Raw genomic sequence first — 16723 nt, 5'->3', positions numbered from 1 at the left:
TATATTTTAATCTTTTTCTTATTTACTGATGTTTTTGTTCAATTACAATAAAATGTAGCCTATGTCACTCCTGAATAGTGTAGCTTTCAGTTAGTGAAAGAATTTTCATAATCGGATCAGTATTTGCGAAGATTACCCCCTACATACAAACAAAGTTATAAAGGGGAATGCCCACTCTCCATAGTGTCTCAGGCCCAATGTGGATATCAAAAAATGAGTGTTCTAAAATCTTAAGAGCATTACATATCTGGGAAAAAAACTTAAAATGGCGCCATTATTGTAGATTTTTTTTTTTTTACTTTTTGGCTCTTTTATATATTTTTAAAATGTGCATGAAAGAAAGATAATTCAAGGCCTTTTCAGAGTTTTTCAATAATTCATAGTAAATAAGATATTGAGTATAACACCAGGTGTGTTTCAAATATAGCTTATTAAGTTTGACAAAAAAGTTCTGGTGCGTTTTGAAATAAAAGAGATTTTTTCAACAGTATCTTTTAACCATTATAGATTGGCATAACATTTATACTACGTATTTATTATCTTATATACCGTGCGTTTCTCTACTATGCAATTGCAATAATTTAATTCAATTGCATCTCTGCTAACAAAATTATTTTTTATTTTAATATATAAAACGCATCCTCATTGAGCACAAGCAACAAGCGAACACTGAATAGTCAGTCAACAGAATCATATTTAATTAGTTTGAAAAATGTCATATCATTCATCAGTGTTGCCATTGGTCAAAAAAAAAATTAAATCGATAAATCGGTTACGTAAATAAAAATAATCGATAGACGATTGTTTTAAAATCTTTACTGAATAAAATAACAAACGTACACATTAGTTCTATAATGTTTTCATTTGGTTAATTCTATGTAGAATTACCAACAGCGGCCCGTTATTTTTATTTAATCTGAGTTTATTTTATTTGTTTATAAATCGATATTCGGATCGATTGACCATAGTAAAGATATTTTATGTTCGGACAATATTTTACCTCAACTTTGTTATATTTATCAAAATTTATTGTCTTACTTATATTATCTATGTTATATTAATTAAAATTCCCTTTTTTTATTGAAACATTACTGATTGAAGTGGTGCCTATTTAAATGTTAAAAATCAAGTCTCTTTGTGGTAGATTTCTGGACAAAGTAAGTCTCCTTAAGACAGTTGTCCACTGTGGTCCTGAAATGGGCTTTCTCCACTTTATAATATTAGTATATAATAGTTTTGACTGTGTGGGTACGTCAACTTGTGTACTGTACTTGTATCTTTATTGTGCTTAATACTTTTATGTTTATTTATAATTTTATGTTTGATATTAATTGCCAATTTGTAATATATGTACAAAGTCTGGCCATAAATACTGTTACATAAAAACTTTTCTTTTTTTTTAACTTTTTAATTATTTTAAAATTGGAACACGTATATTATTTTAAAATTGGAACACGTATATTATTTTAAAAACTTATTTCGATTTTGCGCTATTTCACATATTTTTTCGTGTTCATTATCACTACAATATGGAATGGGGTGTTAAAGAAAATAGGATTGCAGTGATCGCCTTGCACAAAGTGGGTATGGAGCCGTCGATCATATTCCAGACACTTCAAAAGCTTGGTATCAGCCGTATGTTCGTATATCGCACTATCAACCGATACAACAACACTTCGTCTGTCGAAGACCAGAAAAGATCGGGGCGGCCGCGTGTTGTTAGAACTACAGAGGCTGTTAATGCTGTTAAAGCCAGAATTCGTCGAAACCCCATTAGGACGCAAAAAATCTTATCGCGAGAAATGAAGATTCCCGCTAGGACTCTGTCGCGTATTATAAAACAAGACCTGCAGCTCATTACGGCGCATTTGCTCGGAGTACAATCGATTTGCTGCTTTCATCAAAGACATGGATATTTTTCATGATTCAGGTCCAAGCTTGAAAAAAAAGCTCACCGCACATATCTGCTTGTGAATGTTTTTATTTTTTGTTTATTCTTTTTTTTTTCTCTATTCTTCTTTTTTGTATGCTTATTCAATGGATTGTTATTATGTATAATTTTAGTATTTTTACAATAGTCGGTCTATACATTATCCTTGTTCAATTCACTATAACTTAATTCCATTAGACAATTACCGTATCGTACATTTTTTTTTTTTTTTTAAATATTGTATCGAGTAACACATTTTTGAGTACTGTACGCACCTTTGATTTGCATGCATACTGTGTATGTTTATTATTAAAAGTAATATTTTGCAATATGTTGTATGTTATGCTGTTGGTGTTCAATAAATAAATAAATAATTTGAACTCTTCTTTTTCAGATGATGGTACAGTTGATGACAAACTTTTAAAGCTTTTCTCAAAAATCCGTCATCGCCTAGCATCGCTTGGCACCGCTTGTGTTTTCTGAGTGCACCTAGTCGTTGACCACGTAAATTCCAGTTGTTCTCAAAATGTTTCACTGTAGTATCTGTGATGAATCTCATACCGACGGACCTATTTGCCATATTTGCAAAAAACAATATGGTTTTGGCTGCGTTGGAGTTACGGAGACTGGATTCAGACGTTTGGGCGAAAGAAAAAATACTTGGCGCTGTCCAAAATGTAAAGCAAGTCCCTCAGTCTCGCCAGTTCCCTCTATTGCATACCCAGATCTCCAAATACCTAACCAATTGGATATTATGCAGGAGAAGTTGAATGACATTCTGGTGCAACTTGCGTCACTTCCTATCCTGAGTCAAGATTTAAAAATTATAAAAGATGACCTTTCGGACTTGAAACAATCGGTTGAAATGGCTCATCAGCGTACGGATAAACTTCTTGATAAAGTCCAATCACTCGAAGCCAAAGTTAAAGATGTTGAGAAGATTGCCTCCGATATACCCATTATTCAAAAGGAAATAGCCCGTTTGAACTCCGAACTGGAAGAGAGAGATCAATGGGCAAGAGCCAATAATGTCGAGATTAAGGGTATCCCACAAAAAAAGGATGAAAATCTATATAGTTTGGTACAAAACATTGGGAATTGTGTCAACTTTCCTATTAAGAAAGAGGATATAAACTACATCGCCCGCATACCAACGCGATCACCTAATATGGCCAAGCCAATCATAATCTGTTTTAATAATCGCTATATGAAAGAAGACCTGGTGGCTGTTGCGCGGAAAAGTAATCTAAATATATCCGATATCGGTTACTCCTCATCCTCTACGTTCTATATAAATGACCATCTAACTCAACATTATAAAAGTTTGCTCGGCAAAGCCAAATCCCGTGCGAAAGAGGTCGGATTTAAATATATATGGGTGAAACATTCAAAAATAATCGCAAGAAAGACTGATTCATCGCCTGTATTTTTTATAAAAAACGAAAAAGATCTTGCAAGGATAACTCAATAAATAAAAAAATGTATCTTAAATTATTGCTCACTTTATGTTATCTTAATCACGTAATTATTTTAATTCTGTATATTTCTATTTTATTATTTGGTTTGAGAACTGCTGGCGTTGAATTTGTATCTTATTGTTTACACAGCGTTATGAATAGATGGATCGCTGCTAATCTATTGACATCCGTAAGTAATTTCTTTTGTACACGGTTATCGCCCCTCAGTCATTACACTCGTGTGTTATTGCTGTCTAATATCCCATGCGCTACGTCAGTCCGACGGGCCAACATTGACGGATTCACAACTATTGAGTTCAGCACCTACCCGCCACCCGAGACGATATCGTTGCCGCACTATATTAGACGATACTATGCGCTGTTTTTATTTAATTTTGTTACGTTCTATAGTTTTTACTCACAGTACAAATTACGTACTGGCACAAATTTAATTTTATTTTATACTCTTTTTAGAGAGCGATGTTCATGTTATTATTATATGCTACTCTTAGTAATGAAAATACCCATAATTATATTTCTTGAGAGGTATCTTAGTGTTATCGCTGGGTCCTGTGTAATGCGAATTGATATAGTAATATTGTTAATCTTTTATATCTACTTGATAAATATGATGAATTTGAGATTGGGTGATTTGATGAGGTCTTGTAAAGAATATTGCACTATTTTAAGAGTATGTATAAGATATTTACTAACGGTTCATATTACTTATTCACATAAATGCATGTTTGTTTGTGGTTATTCATTAATGATAATTTTACATCCATACATTCGTAAAATATATCATGTCGATTGCAATTTGTGCGAACATTCTAATATAATACTAGCAGTAAAAAGTCCGCATCACTGTTTTTTGATGAGATACTGCATTTTATCATCTTTCAATCATTATAACATTATTACCGAATACTATTTGAATATTATATCTATATTAAGCTTATTGTCTGGTAACTACTACATATTATATATGGATTTACTAATATATAATATGATTAATTCACTCTTGCATAGTTCAATTGGTATAATACACGTCTTGTTTATTTATTTCATTCTAATCATAACATTTTATTTTAAAATTGTTTTTATAATAATAATTTTTTCATACCCTCTTGCGTTGGTATTTTTTTATGTTGGAATAAGATATTATTTCAAAATAAACTTAACCGTTACTATTTCTATTATTAATGTATATTTTTCATAAATGGATTCTAAAATAAGCATTTTTTATCAGAATGCAAGAGGATTACGTACTAAGACCTCTTGTTTTAAAAGGAATGTGTTACTTAATAATTATGACGTGATATCGATCACTGAGACGTGGCTATTGGGAAGTGTACGCGACGAGGAATTATTTGATGACCGCTATACAGTGTGGCGTCGAGACCGGGACTATTCTCTAACTAATCAGTCACTGGGAGGGGGTGTCTTGTTGGGTATTCGTCGTGATTTTGCGATGATCGGTCGTCCAGAGTGGCATTCTACGTCTGAGGATCTATGGGTAACTATTATCCCCTACACAATTAGTAGATCTTCCGCTAAAATACATATTTGTACTCTTTATTTGTGTAAACAGAACATGGGCAACTCCTCCTCTGTGCAATTAGAAAATTTCTCAAGTAACTTATCTGACATAATCAACTCCTGCCCAAATGACGAATTCATTATTATGGGGGATTTTAATTTGCCACATATAGACTGGGACCCACAAGGAAACTACTTCACAGTGAGTGGAATATCCCTCAGTGGAGCTCAAATAGATTTTATCGACACCCTAGCTCAATGCGACCTTATTCAGCGCAGTCAGGTTCGTAACAATAATAATCGATTCTTAGACCTAGTTTTTTCAAACTGTGAACTTGATATCAGCCCCTGCGACGACCCCCTGGTACCTGACGATATACCTCATCACAGATCGCTATGTATATGCCTATCACACTCCCTTGAAAGCTCCTTAAAATCGAAGAAAAGACTTAAGTACTTTTACAAATCTGGCGACTTTAATTCTATTAGTACTTCTTTAAATGCTATTAATTGGACTGATAGCTTGTACAATAAGTCGTTAGATGACGCCGTGAAATACTTTTACGACACAATATACCATCTTCGTAATACCTATGTACCTCATAAATTTATCCAGCCGAATTCTTACCCTCCATGGTACAGTTTGGCTCTTATTAAGGTACTAAAGGAAAAACACAAATTTTTCCGAAAATTTAAACTTTATGGGAACCAAAGCGATTATATGACTTTTTCACTACTTAGAAAAAGGGCTAAGTCTCTTGAACATTCATGTTATGAATCTTACATAAATAGAACTGAAGATGCTATAACAACTAATCCTAGAGCTTTTTGGTCCTTTATAAAGTACAATAGCAAAACATCTTCCACTTTTCCTTCCACCATGTCTTATAATAGTGAAACTGCTTCCACCGGTGACAAAATTTGTGATTTGTTTTCAAATTATTTTCAAGCTAACTTTCTTAATTCTAGTCCGAACTCCAACTTCACCTACCCCGTGACGCAGAAAATAAATAACTACAATATTGGAGATATACGTATTGATAATGACGAGCTCCTCAAGCTCTTGGAATCCGTTAATTTAAATAAAGGTGCCGGCCCCGATGACATTCCTCCTTTAATGATTTTAAAATGTGCTAAAAGTTTGGTTACCCCTTTGAGTATGCTTTTTAGACGATCATTGGATGAAGGCTATGTACCAAACATGTGGAAGTCGGCGTTTATAACCCCTATATATAAAAATGGCGATAAAACTAACATAAAAAATTATAGACCAATCTCAAAACTTTGCATTTTTGCCAAAATCTTTGAGAATATCGTTTATCGACAGGTTTATGCTACAATTCAGGCTTGGTTCATTCCAGAGCAGCATGGTTTTTTTAAGGGTCGCTCGACTACATCTAATCTTCTTCTTACATATGATTATGTTAGCTCATCAATGGATTCGGGTGCACAGGTTGACATAATATATACCGATTTTAGTAAGGCTTTTGATCGTATTGACCACTGTATTCTGCTTCAAAAGATCTATATGGCGGGAATACACGGAAATCTATTTCGTTGGTTCTCCTCATATATAAATAACCGCTCCCAGGCAGTAGCTTTAAACGGCTACGTCTCTGCCTGGGTGTCTGTTCCTTCTGGAGTGCCGCAAGGCTCATTATTGGGGCCACTTCTCTTTGCCATATTTCTGAACGATGTATCATTATGTTTTCATCATTCTCTTTGCTTATTGTATGCTGATGATGCTAAAATAATAAAACGTATTTCTTCTATGGATGACTGTCGATTACTGCAGGAGGACCTAAACAGATTCAACAATTATTGCCAAATTAATAAATTAGATCTTAATGTCTCGAAATGCCACATCATGAATTTTACTCGCAAATTAAACACTCTTAGATACAATTACACCCTAAAAGATCAAACGATGGTACATATAAATAAAATTAAAGACCTAGGTGTAGTTGTAGACTGCAAGCTGTTATTCAACGAGCATGTCGAATATATCGTAAAAAAGGCCTCAAGGGCTTTGGGGTTTGTTATTAGATCTTGCAAAAACTTTAGAACACTTAAGCCTGTAAAAATTCTATACTGTTCATACGTACGTAGTATACTTGAGTATTGTTCTGAAATCTGGAACCCAACATATAGTACGTATGTAAATAGAATCGAATGTATCCAGAAACGGTTTTTAAGATACTTGCAGTATAAATGTGGTGATAATTTAGTTGACTATGAAAGCAGATGTAAAAAATACCATTTTCTTCCCCTGAGATTACGTCGAAATGTTTCTGATTTGGTATATCTAAATAAAATTATCAACAATATTATAGATAACACAGACTTACACAACATAATTAAATTTAATGTACCCAGTAGGTTCTTTCGTAATTTTGCCCCATTTTATGTCCCACTTTGTCATAGTAATTATCGTCGAAATTCCTTTATTTGTAGATCTACCACGCGATTTAATGACTTTTTGCGCGACCATCGTGACGTTGATGTTTTTCTCATTAAACCTTACTCTATTAGACGATTGGTGACCACAGAATATTTCTCTTCCGATAGCTAATAATGTCTAAGCAGTTTAATGATCCAGCTAAGTTCTCAAACCATCCTAAGTTTAATTTTGTTTTACCCAAGCTCTTAATCAGTACAGCACTCTTTAGTTGTTAATTGTAAAAACTTATAAATGGCTTTTAGTTTTTTAATTGTATTTTTTAATTTGTTATGTATAGCTGTAAGTTTTTCTGAATAAATAAAAATAAAAAAAAAAAAAATAAAAAATAAAAAAAAAAATAAAAAAAATCCTGCTCATTACTCGACCTCGTATATTTTAGTACCGGATAAAATCGATAGCATGGTTGACTCTTTAAGTGCTGAACTGATTAGAATATGCACCCGCTCCATGGCTATAACCTGCGATTAAGAGAACTATGGCCAGAAGTGATAAGGCCTAGTAACAAAAAGGTGGGTCTCCCAAAATCTTGACGCATATAAGATATTACGTGCAACAGAATAGGGACGCCAAACGTCGCTATATTTACTCCACGATTCAGGATCTAAGTCAAATTCATTCGGTCACCAAGGCCCGAAAGCAAGGTTGTGACCTTGAAACAACTTGCAACTTGTCAAATTGGATCTTAATGCTATAAATTGTCATTTTACTACTCCACCCATAACTTTAAATGATAACGTCAAATCTGTTACACTCTCATTTTTTATTCAATCTTGCTACTCCTGACCTACCTTCAAATCTTCAATCTCAGTAGATGCTATAAAAAAATGCGTCCGCTCTATCACAAAAGCCATTGGCAGTGTCACCCTTCGCCTCGACATGCTTCTTCCCGTACTGGAGGATATTGCGCCTATGATCACTCACATTGTTAACTTGTCACTCACACACAATGTTTCCCTGTCATTGTGGAAGAAAGCTTATGTCATTCTACTGCCTAAAACCCCAAATTCTACTTGTTTTACTCAAGACCATCCTATATCGACCCTACCTATCTTATCTAGTCATAGAATCCGTGGTTCATAACTAACTTTACTGCTAGTATCTATCTCAAAATAACCTTCTTTGCCCTTACCAATCCGGTTTCCGCTGCTCTCAGAGCACTGTTGGGGCACTGCTAAATACCACAAAGGATATTCGTGATGCGGCGGATAATACGAAGTTAACCGCAACGGTCCTGCTAGATTTTGGCAGTGCTTTCAACACGACGTTGACATCCTTATTGGAACTCTCAGAGCGCTCAAAATTTCTCCAACTGTTTTAGACTGGTTTCACTTTTACCTTTTCGGACGTCAGCGGTGCGTGAAAACTGCCTGTTGCTTGTTGCGTACATTCCTCTTTGTTGTTTTTCATCTTTATTAACATGTTTAGTAACATGTCGTCATTTCTTCTCCCTTCCATCTGTATGCAGATGACTTACAATTATATCAACATATTAAGCTGAACGAGCTGCATGAAGCTATTGGTGCAATAAATTCAGACCTTATTGTGATTTAGTCGTGGGCGCGGTGCTTCAGCCTTATTGCGATTCCCAGAAAATCACAATGTATAATTTTTGGTAGCAGTAGACTGATGAGTAAAATCAACTGGAATTCAACACTTACAATCCAGTTCTCTGGCGTTCCGACCCTTTTCAGCATTACGGTTAAAAAATTTCTGGCTGGAAGAAATCTCTCCTAATGATAAGCCCGCCTTTGCACACAGAAACTAGCCTACTGTATTTTATTAATTTTAATTGCAATAAAAATACATAATATAATAATGATTAAGCCGTCATCATGCTAGCGATTGTCAAGCACAGCGTGTCCACTCATCCCTCTAGCCTCCCGTCAGGAGTACGCTGCGTTACACAAACACAGAAACACGCCGCTCAATGATCGCTAGTATGCCAGCGAGCTCATTCCCACGCTCAGCGCACGGAGCGCGGATATGCCCCCCCCCACCCCCACCGGGACAAGCCCCTTGCGCCGCTCACCGTCTTTACATTGATCTGGTTGTAGGGCAGCAGCGACAGCGTGCGCGATCCCTTCTCGTACGTGCAGTACTGCTTGCTCCACGTCGTGCCGAACGCCTCTGCGGACACGAGCGGGTTTCACTTAGTTGTTAACAATGAGTGAAGATGGTACGTAATGGTAGGTGATATAAGATGGGTATTTCTTTTTATACAACTAGGTCGGCAAACAAGCGAAGGGTCCACAATTCCACATGATTGTAAGCGGTTACCGTAACCTATTGACACCTGCTATACCAGAAGCACGCAAGCTCATTTCCGATTCTCTCCAGGAGCTCCGGCCACCTTACTCACCATACTACTTAAAAGTAATGCTATTTAACATTGATCTTCTGTACGGTTGGGGTTACTTTTCCTAGACAAGTTCCTCTAGACAAGGTGTTGCATAGAAATTCATAAAACCTATTTAACTCATATATTATGTTTGGAAATGTAAGTTTACTAACTTTTTTCCATAAGAAAGAGGTATCCAGCTCGCGAAACTCCTCCCGCGCCGTCCTCCATGCCCTCGTCCTCTTTATTCTGCAACAGATATCATAATGTAGGACCAGCTTCTACGCGAAGGTTTTAATTTATTTTCCAAACGTTGTCCGCTCACCATTTGTCTGACTTCCATCATCTTCTTCATCAGTGATTCCGTTTGCTTGCTCGTCTCTTCGAAATTGCTCCTCGTCTGTAAAGTCAATGTTATGTCAGTATAACGCTCGACAACACGCGCGGGCACACACACATACACACGCGCACACTCACACGCACACACACACTGCGCACACACAAAGTAACACGCAAACACAAATTCGAACATTCGAAGTCGCACACACGCACACGCATGCGCCGCGAGCCACGCGGAGGTCGATCGGTATCTGCCGAATGAACGGTTAGGGAACTCGATGTAGCAGACGGAGAGGACAAGTTAGTCGGGATGCAAGTCACACGGTTATCGCGGGGGGGTTAGTGGGGCGGCCACGCGCGTGCTCGGCGGCGGACCTCGGCGCGGGGGGGGCCGCACCCGCTGAATGCGCAGCTGCAGGTCGCGCACGAGCGGCTCGGCGTCCGCGTGCACGTCGTGCGCCGTGTGGTGGAACGTCCACCAGCCGAACACGAAGCCCAGCAGCGTCTCCACCAGCTCGAACTTCTTGCGCTCCTGCACCGCCTGCAGCTGGAACACGTACTCCAGCGACGCCTGGCAGAAGTCGCGCTCCGCCATGTCCATGGCCGCGTCCGCCTGCAGGCCACGGGCGACCGATCAATAAATATCTTTAACATCACACACGGTCGTCTGTTCCTAAGGTAAGCGACTAGGTACTTGCGTTATAGGTAGCAGTCTACTGATATAGCTTCATTTTTTTCAATAAACATACATAGATAAATAAATACATATATTACACCCAGACTCGGGGCGTGAATCTAACCCACAAACCCCATTGCAGAAAGCTGGTGGCGGTCTGCACGGTAAGAGCTTACCTCCTGAAAGACATTTTCCGGTTTCTTCGTCGAGAGCGACAGCGTGCGCTCCTGGCTCTGGCAAAATTTGGCAGTCTTTTTGTCGAATTTCTTCTTACCCTCCTGAAAGGGAAGAGAACAGAGGAGATTGATTCGAAGTCCATATTTGTAAAGAATTAAGTCTTGTTATTAAGTCAGACTTATCGTCACCTTCACGGCACCAATGTGATCTTTCCGAAACCGCTCCAGGGGCTGGATGATCTGCTCGTGCGCTCGACCCAGCTGGAATAATGGCAAAGGAACATCATCAGTCTTTTTTGAAGTGACACTTTGTTTAATAATTAAATAAAAAGTCATGCATGTTAAGGCCTGTTTGTGTGTATATTTTTTTAAATAACCATAAGTAATCTTAAAAAATCAGAAAATTGACCATGATATCCTACAAATCTACATTTGACATTTTGAATAATATACAGAAAATATATTTTATATTATAATTTACAAGACAGTACAGAATAACTTAAGTCAAACAGGTCTGTTAAACTAAAATGGTAAAGCTTCTGATACTGCGCGGTCAAACTTACAAGTCATTATTACAGCCTATACAGTCCACTGCTGGACATAGGCCTCCACAAGTTTACGCCAAAAAATAACGTGAACTCATGTGTTTTGCTCATAGTCACCCACGCTGGGCAGGCGGGCTGGCTTTGACTCACCGTAGACGCTGCTGCCCGTCTTCGGCCTCTGTATTTCAAAGCCAGCAGTTGGATGGTTATCCCGCCACCGGTCGGCTTTTTAAGTTCCAAGATGGTAGCGGAACTGTGTTATCCCTTAGTCGCCTCTTACGACACCCACGGAAAGAGAGGGGGTGGCTATATTTAGTACCGTAGCCACACAGTACACTTACTAAACTTACAAGTGAATCGAATGTATCGCACAAGATACTGCTCTACGGAATTTTCTCGGTATTACATACTCGTATATGTTATTCGTATACTAAGTACTAACTAAAATAGGTCATTGTAATTATAATCATTCTCAATCTAGTTACTGAAGGGCCTCAAGTTCTTAACCGACGAGTACGCAAGTTAGCTGAGTGATAATAATTATTGTGTTTGTTGATGAGGCGGACCGCTCACTACCTCAGTAGGACACGCTCATGTCGCACCGTGTTTCTAATTCGGTCGTGTAGAGGTACGTCATACCACGTCCGAATAGATCTAACGTGCGTTAATTAGGAACACAATGAGGTAGGATAGGCGACACGGCATGCTGTTAATACTAATGAGATGTCCCCATCGCATTCCGCGTCACACGCTGCGTGCGAGCGCGTACGCAAGTGGCGACAGCGCACGCCGACACGCCGCGGACATACTAATCACACACGCGCGACATAAACAACTCGCTAAACGGTCCGACGTACACGTAACTGCTAATAAGCACTCTCACTAAGGCGTTGCTAAGTTTGGTGGGGTGTAGAAATAGTTACAGTACTTTGATTACGTTCGGAAGCGTCATAGTCATTATGTTATTAGAATATTAATTTTATTGGTCGCGCCAAGCTGTTTAGCTTGAGTATAAATGAGCTGGTGGGTGATAATATTTTAATTCTGGGGACACATTTGTTGGATACCAGACGTGTGAAGTAATTAATCTTGTATATTATACTCGTAAAGTTCAGAGAAATGTTGTAATCAGTTACGAGAAGTACACACCTGGTCACCTGGGAATGTAAACAGAGTACTATTTCAAAGTTACCGCCGTAATAAAGCCTTATCAATGTTTTCTTTATAGACTGAGCTTGTCTTTGCATTATTTTGAGTTTGTGTATTGTATTTTTTAAATGTGCAATAGAGTAGGTGTTAAATAAATATACGTTTCTATCGACCGTATCATTTGATATTCACGAATTGTACGCTTCGTGTCGTTTTATTATTGAATGCAAGTGGTTCGAAAGGTTACGACTAGAGCGCGGGTGAGTTAATGTGAAGGCTAGCGCGGGTTCCGAGCGAAGTGATCGAGAGTATTGTTGTAATGACTCATCTGATGTGTGTATTTAATATATTAATACCTTTGTAAATTGCATCACTACTGACGCTGAGATAGGCACTATGATGTACAAGCCACACGCCCCGACTTCGTCTTGGTTAAAATTATATTCACTATCCTCTTAAATATCTTTTTTTTTTTAACAAGATCGTCAAACAAGCGTAAGGCTCACCTAATGGTAAGCGATTACCGTAGCTTATAGACGTCTGCAACACCAGAAACATTGCAAGCGCATTGCTGACTCTATACCCAATTCCCCTGGAGCTCTGGTCAACTTGCTCACCAACAGGAACACAACACTGCTTGAAAACAGTATTATTTAACATACATATAACAACATATAACATACATAATTTATAACAGTCGGGCTGATCCATATTTTGAGCAGGAAATTTCCTGCTGTGCCGCACCTCAGTTCAACAACTTTTACTAAACGCATATCATAATTATATCGTATTTCGACACCAGCAATTTATACTAAGCTAACTCATAAAAGTGAACTTTACAATAGCGGCTTATAAAAGGGAAAAAACGTGATTCCTTTTATATTAATTAAGAAACTTATTTGGAATTTTGTATCTTAATAGTTAATTTTTTCATTGCAATTTCACAGTTTTTTTATTACATATAAAAACACATTTTATCAAGTTGGCATTAAAAAAACCAACTTATAGAAAATTCGAGTTGGCGTAGTATAAATTGTTGGTGTCGATTTGTCATTTGAAAGTATACCGACCAAGCTACCTGAGAGAAGGGATCTCACGTTAGAACATATCTCATTTGTCCAGATAAAATTTGTACTTTCTTATGAACGGGTCCTATTGCGATTAATGTTGTGAGATTCCGACATCTCGGCGACGTTTCTGACGCCATCGTCACTGGTTAACTCGTGGATATAGATAAGCAATTTGTGATCCTTTAATAGCGGGACTCTCAAAAAGGCAATCACGGTAAATAAGGGGTTTAATTAATATTTTATTAAAAATAAATTAATAGCTTAAAGTTTTTTATTCGATGCAGAATTACATGAATGATAAAGACGTGTGGACTTAGTGACGCTGTACCTCCTGCAAGATATTACCAATTGTGTATTAGAGCACAGTTTATAACTGCGGAATTTCTTGCCGGTTCTTCAGCTTCACCTTTAAAAATAATTAAAATTTCAAATTGTAAGATGACGATTCGAAAGTGCTTTTGAAGCCAATTTAAATAACGTTTTTGATTTTATTAACAATGACCGTCAAAATAAAAATAAATATGTAAAATAAATATGTATTAGGTGTGTAAAATGAAATATCAACTTTTACAAGAAGAGAGCATCATCAGATATCTGTAACATACAGATGACAAACGTGGTCAGGCGGTGTGGCGGCGGTGCATATCATCACACGTACATGTAGAAGCAAGTATAATCGGAGCGCGACCAGTCAGTATTCTACCTAGGTATATAATATTCTTTCTAGGCAAAAATTATGAGTAACTATTACAAAAAAATTTTTTTTCTGTGTGAGTGGTTAACGTCAGAAATCATTCAAAAAACCGGTCAACTGCGAGTCGGACTCGCGCACGAAGGGTTCTGTACCATTGACTTGGTAAAATATTGAGACAAAAAAAATTCGTTTAATTTTTTTTTATTTTATTATTTATTATTAAAGTAAATATACAATTATTTTGTGAATGTTCATATTGTTACATGTTTTAAATGTTCATGTGTACCTGGTACCATTTATTGATATCGAGCAAATATAGGCAAAAATGGCGTTTTTTCAACTGTCTAGCTATCGCGGTTCTTGAGATACAGCGTGGTGACAGACAGACGGACGGACGGACAGACAGCGAAGTCTTAGTAATAGGGTCCCGCTTTGGGTACGGAACCCTAAAAACGTTTAAAGAGTGACCAACTTGAGATAAAACCAGTTACAACTATTAATTACTATTAATCATCCGGTTCTCAGGGCTTTATAAGGTGACTTCAACAAACATAGTTCTGACCAGAACCAGACGTACTGAACTTAAGTTCCTACTTTATAAAACAAAAATATTCTCTAGATCTACGAGAACAGAACTCTCAGTCTCGCGATTACGCCCCTAAGCAACTAAATAAAATATTTATAATAGGCTCTATACGATATAAGGCACTAGTTATACCTACAGTACCTACGTCACTTGCTAGTTGCTATGTTCAACCTCTAAAGTTCTATACAAACAAAAAAAATTAACTGCACCTCGAATGTTTATACACGAAATGACGAAATATACAAATGAGTCAATATATTACGATTCTGTTTGTCTGTCTGTTCGATGATGATGACAGATTGATTTTTGATTTATTGGTAGAAAGAAAAGTAATTCGCACATAAAAATATTAACCAAAAAAAACGTAAAAACGAAATTCCCTTTAATTATTATCGGTATATTTATTATTAACAGACCGCTGTTAATAATAAATATACCGAGGTCTCAGGGAAGACAGGAGTTAGACCTAAAGTGAATAAATGTGAATGAAAGTGAATAGAGTTTTAATAATAGATTGAAAACATTCCACCGCATACGACAGCCGCACAGTAGCGGTACAGCCGCGCTGTTACTTTACAAAATATTTACTTTCTACGTTTCGCAACTTAGAGAATTTTTACGATCTAATTATTTTATCTAGTCACAAATTTACTGTTAATGATTCTAATTAGAAGAACCTACAGTCCGGAGACATTCGACTAAAGAAGTTTTCCAGCGAGCAGAGCGCGCGAGGTGTTACGTGCAGCTCGAGTCGCGCGAGACATCCTTGACCTATTGCTGGTGTTGACAGTCGAACACTTGAACCACGAGCGTATCGTCGGACAGCAAGGAAGTAGACGGGTCGTGTGCGCGGAGGACGCGTCGCTCCGTGTTGCGCTAGGTCGCGATGCGCCGACGCATGTCCGCTGAGACCGCCGCCTCGCCTCGTCGACATGCGTGAGGCGAGGCGAGGCAAGGCGCGAGGCGCGGGCGATAGTGAAAGTGCCCGAAGGCCGCGCACTCGGCCGCGAGGTGACCCGCTTCCTCGCGACCTCGGTCCCGCACCTTGCGTGTGATCTACGTTCTACTTCTGTAGCGATTCGCTATTCAGACGCATTCGGCGGCGCCGCGGGATGCGGTCGAGGAACGAGTGTGATAACAAATAAATTGTATAACACGCCTGTTTACTATATTGTAAAAGAGAGTTTTAGAGTTATCGTATAAAAATGGGCGCGGTGTTTCAACAAGTTTAGTGATTTACGGTTAGTTACTACGTTATACACGGCCCACGCGCCACGGATTAACATAAACGGGATCAAGTGCGACGCGGCGCCAGTGGCTTTCACTGCGCAGGAGCTATGGACACCCGCCGGGGCGGCCGACGCTAATTAGCTCTTTACAAATGGAGACAGCGTTGATTACTTTGGTTACAAAATAATTAATAATTGAGTTATTATAATTATATAACGCACGTTACGCGGCACTACACGAGCGAGTCCATGTTACGTTTGAAACAACAAGTTCAATAACATATACTCGTAATTTAACATTACACATCTCATCTTGTTGATCCGTATTTCGTGCATGTGTATGAGAGAAGAACATGTCACTAAAACTTCTTATTTCCTGTATCTTTCATAAAATTTTAAGATCAATATTAATTATAATCGACTTCAGAAGAGGTATCACAATAAATAATGTCAATGCCACTGCGCGCAGCAGCTAAAGAAACAATTTAATACATTTCAGTGCAATAAATGATAGAACAATGGCAGACGATAACG

General features: G+C 37.8%; 1 protein-coding gene across 1 annotated transcript in view; it reads right to left on the bottom strand.

Moving 5' to 3' along the window:
• LOC123662821 (rho GTPase-activating protein 26) overlaps positions 1 to 16723 on the bottom strand; it is a 40661-nt gene that overhangs the window by 18026 nt on the left and 5912 nt on the right. The window contains exons 3-9 of the mRNA XM_045597616.1: positions 11106 to 11177; positions 10917 to 11018; positions 10462 to 10677; positions 10051 to 10125; positions 9899 to 9974; positions 9417 to 9514; positions 8723 to 8842 (exon numbers count right to left, since the gene is read on the bottom strand). Of these exons, the coding sequence (XP_045453572.1) occupies positions 8723 to 8842; positions 9417 to 9514; positions 9899 to 9974; positions 10051 to 10125; positions 10462 to 10677; positions 10917 to 11018; positions 11106 to 11177 (759 nt within the window). The remainder of the gene's footprint in view (positions 1 to 8722; positions 8843 to 9416; positions 9515 to 9898; positions 9975 to 10050; positions 10126 to 10461; positions 10678 to 10916; positions 11019 to 11105; positions 11178 to 16723) is intronic.

Source organism: Melitaea cinxia, chromosome 19, assembly GCF_905220565.1.
Source record: "Melitaea cinxia chromosome 19, ilMelCinx1.1, whole genome shotgun sequence".
In the NCBI taxonomy this organism is placed as follows: domain Eukaryota; kingdom Metazoa; phylum Arthropoda; class Insecta; order Lepidoptera; family Nymphalidae; genus Melitaea; species Melitaea cinxia.
Note: the sequence above shows the minus strand (reverse complement) of the source record. Positions and strands in the feature narration are given on the sequence as shown.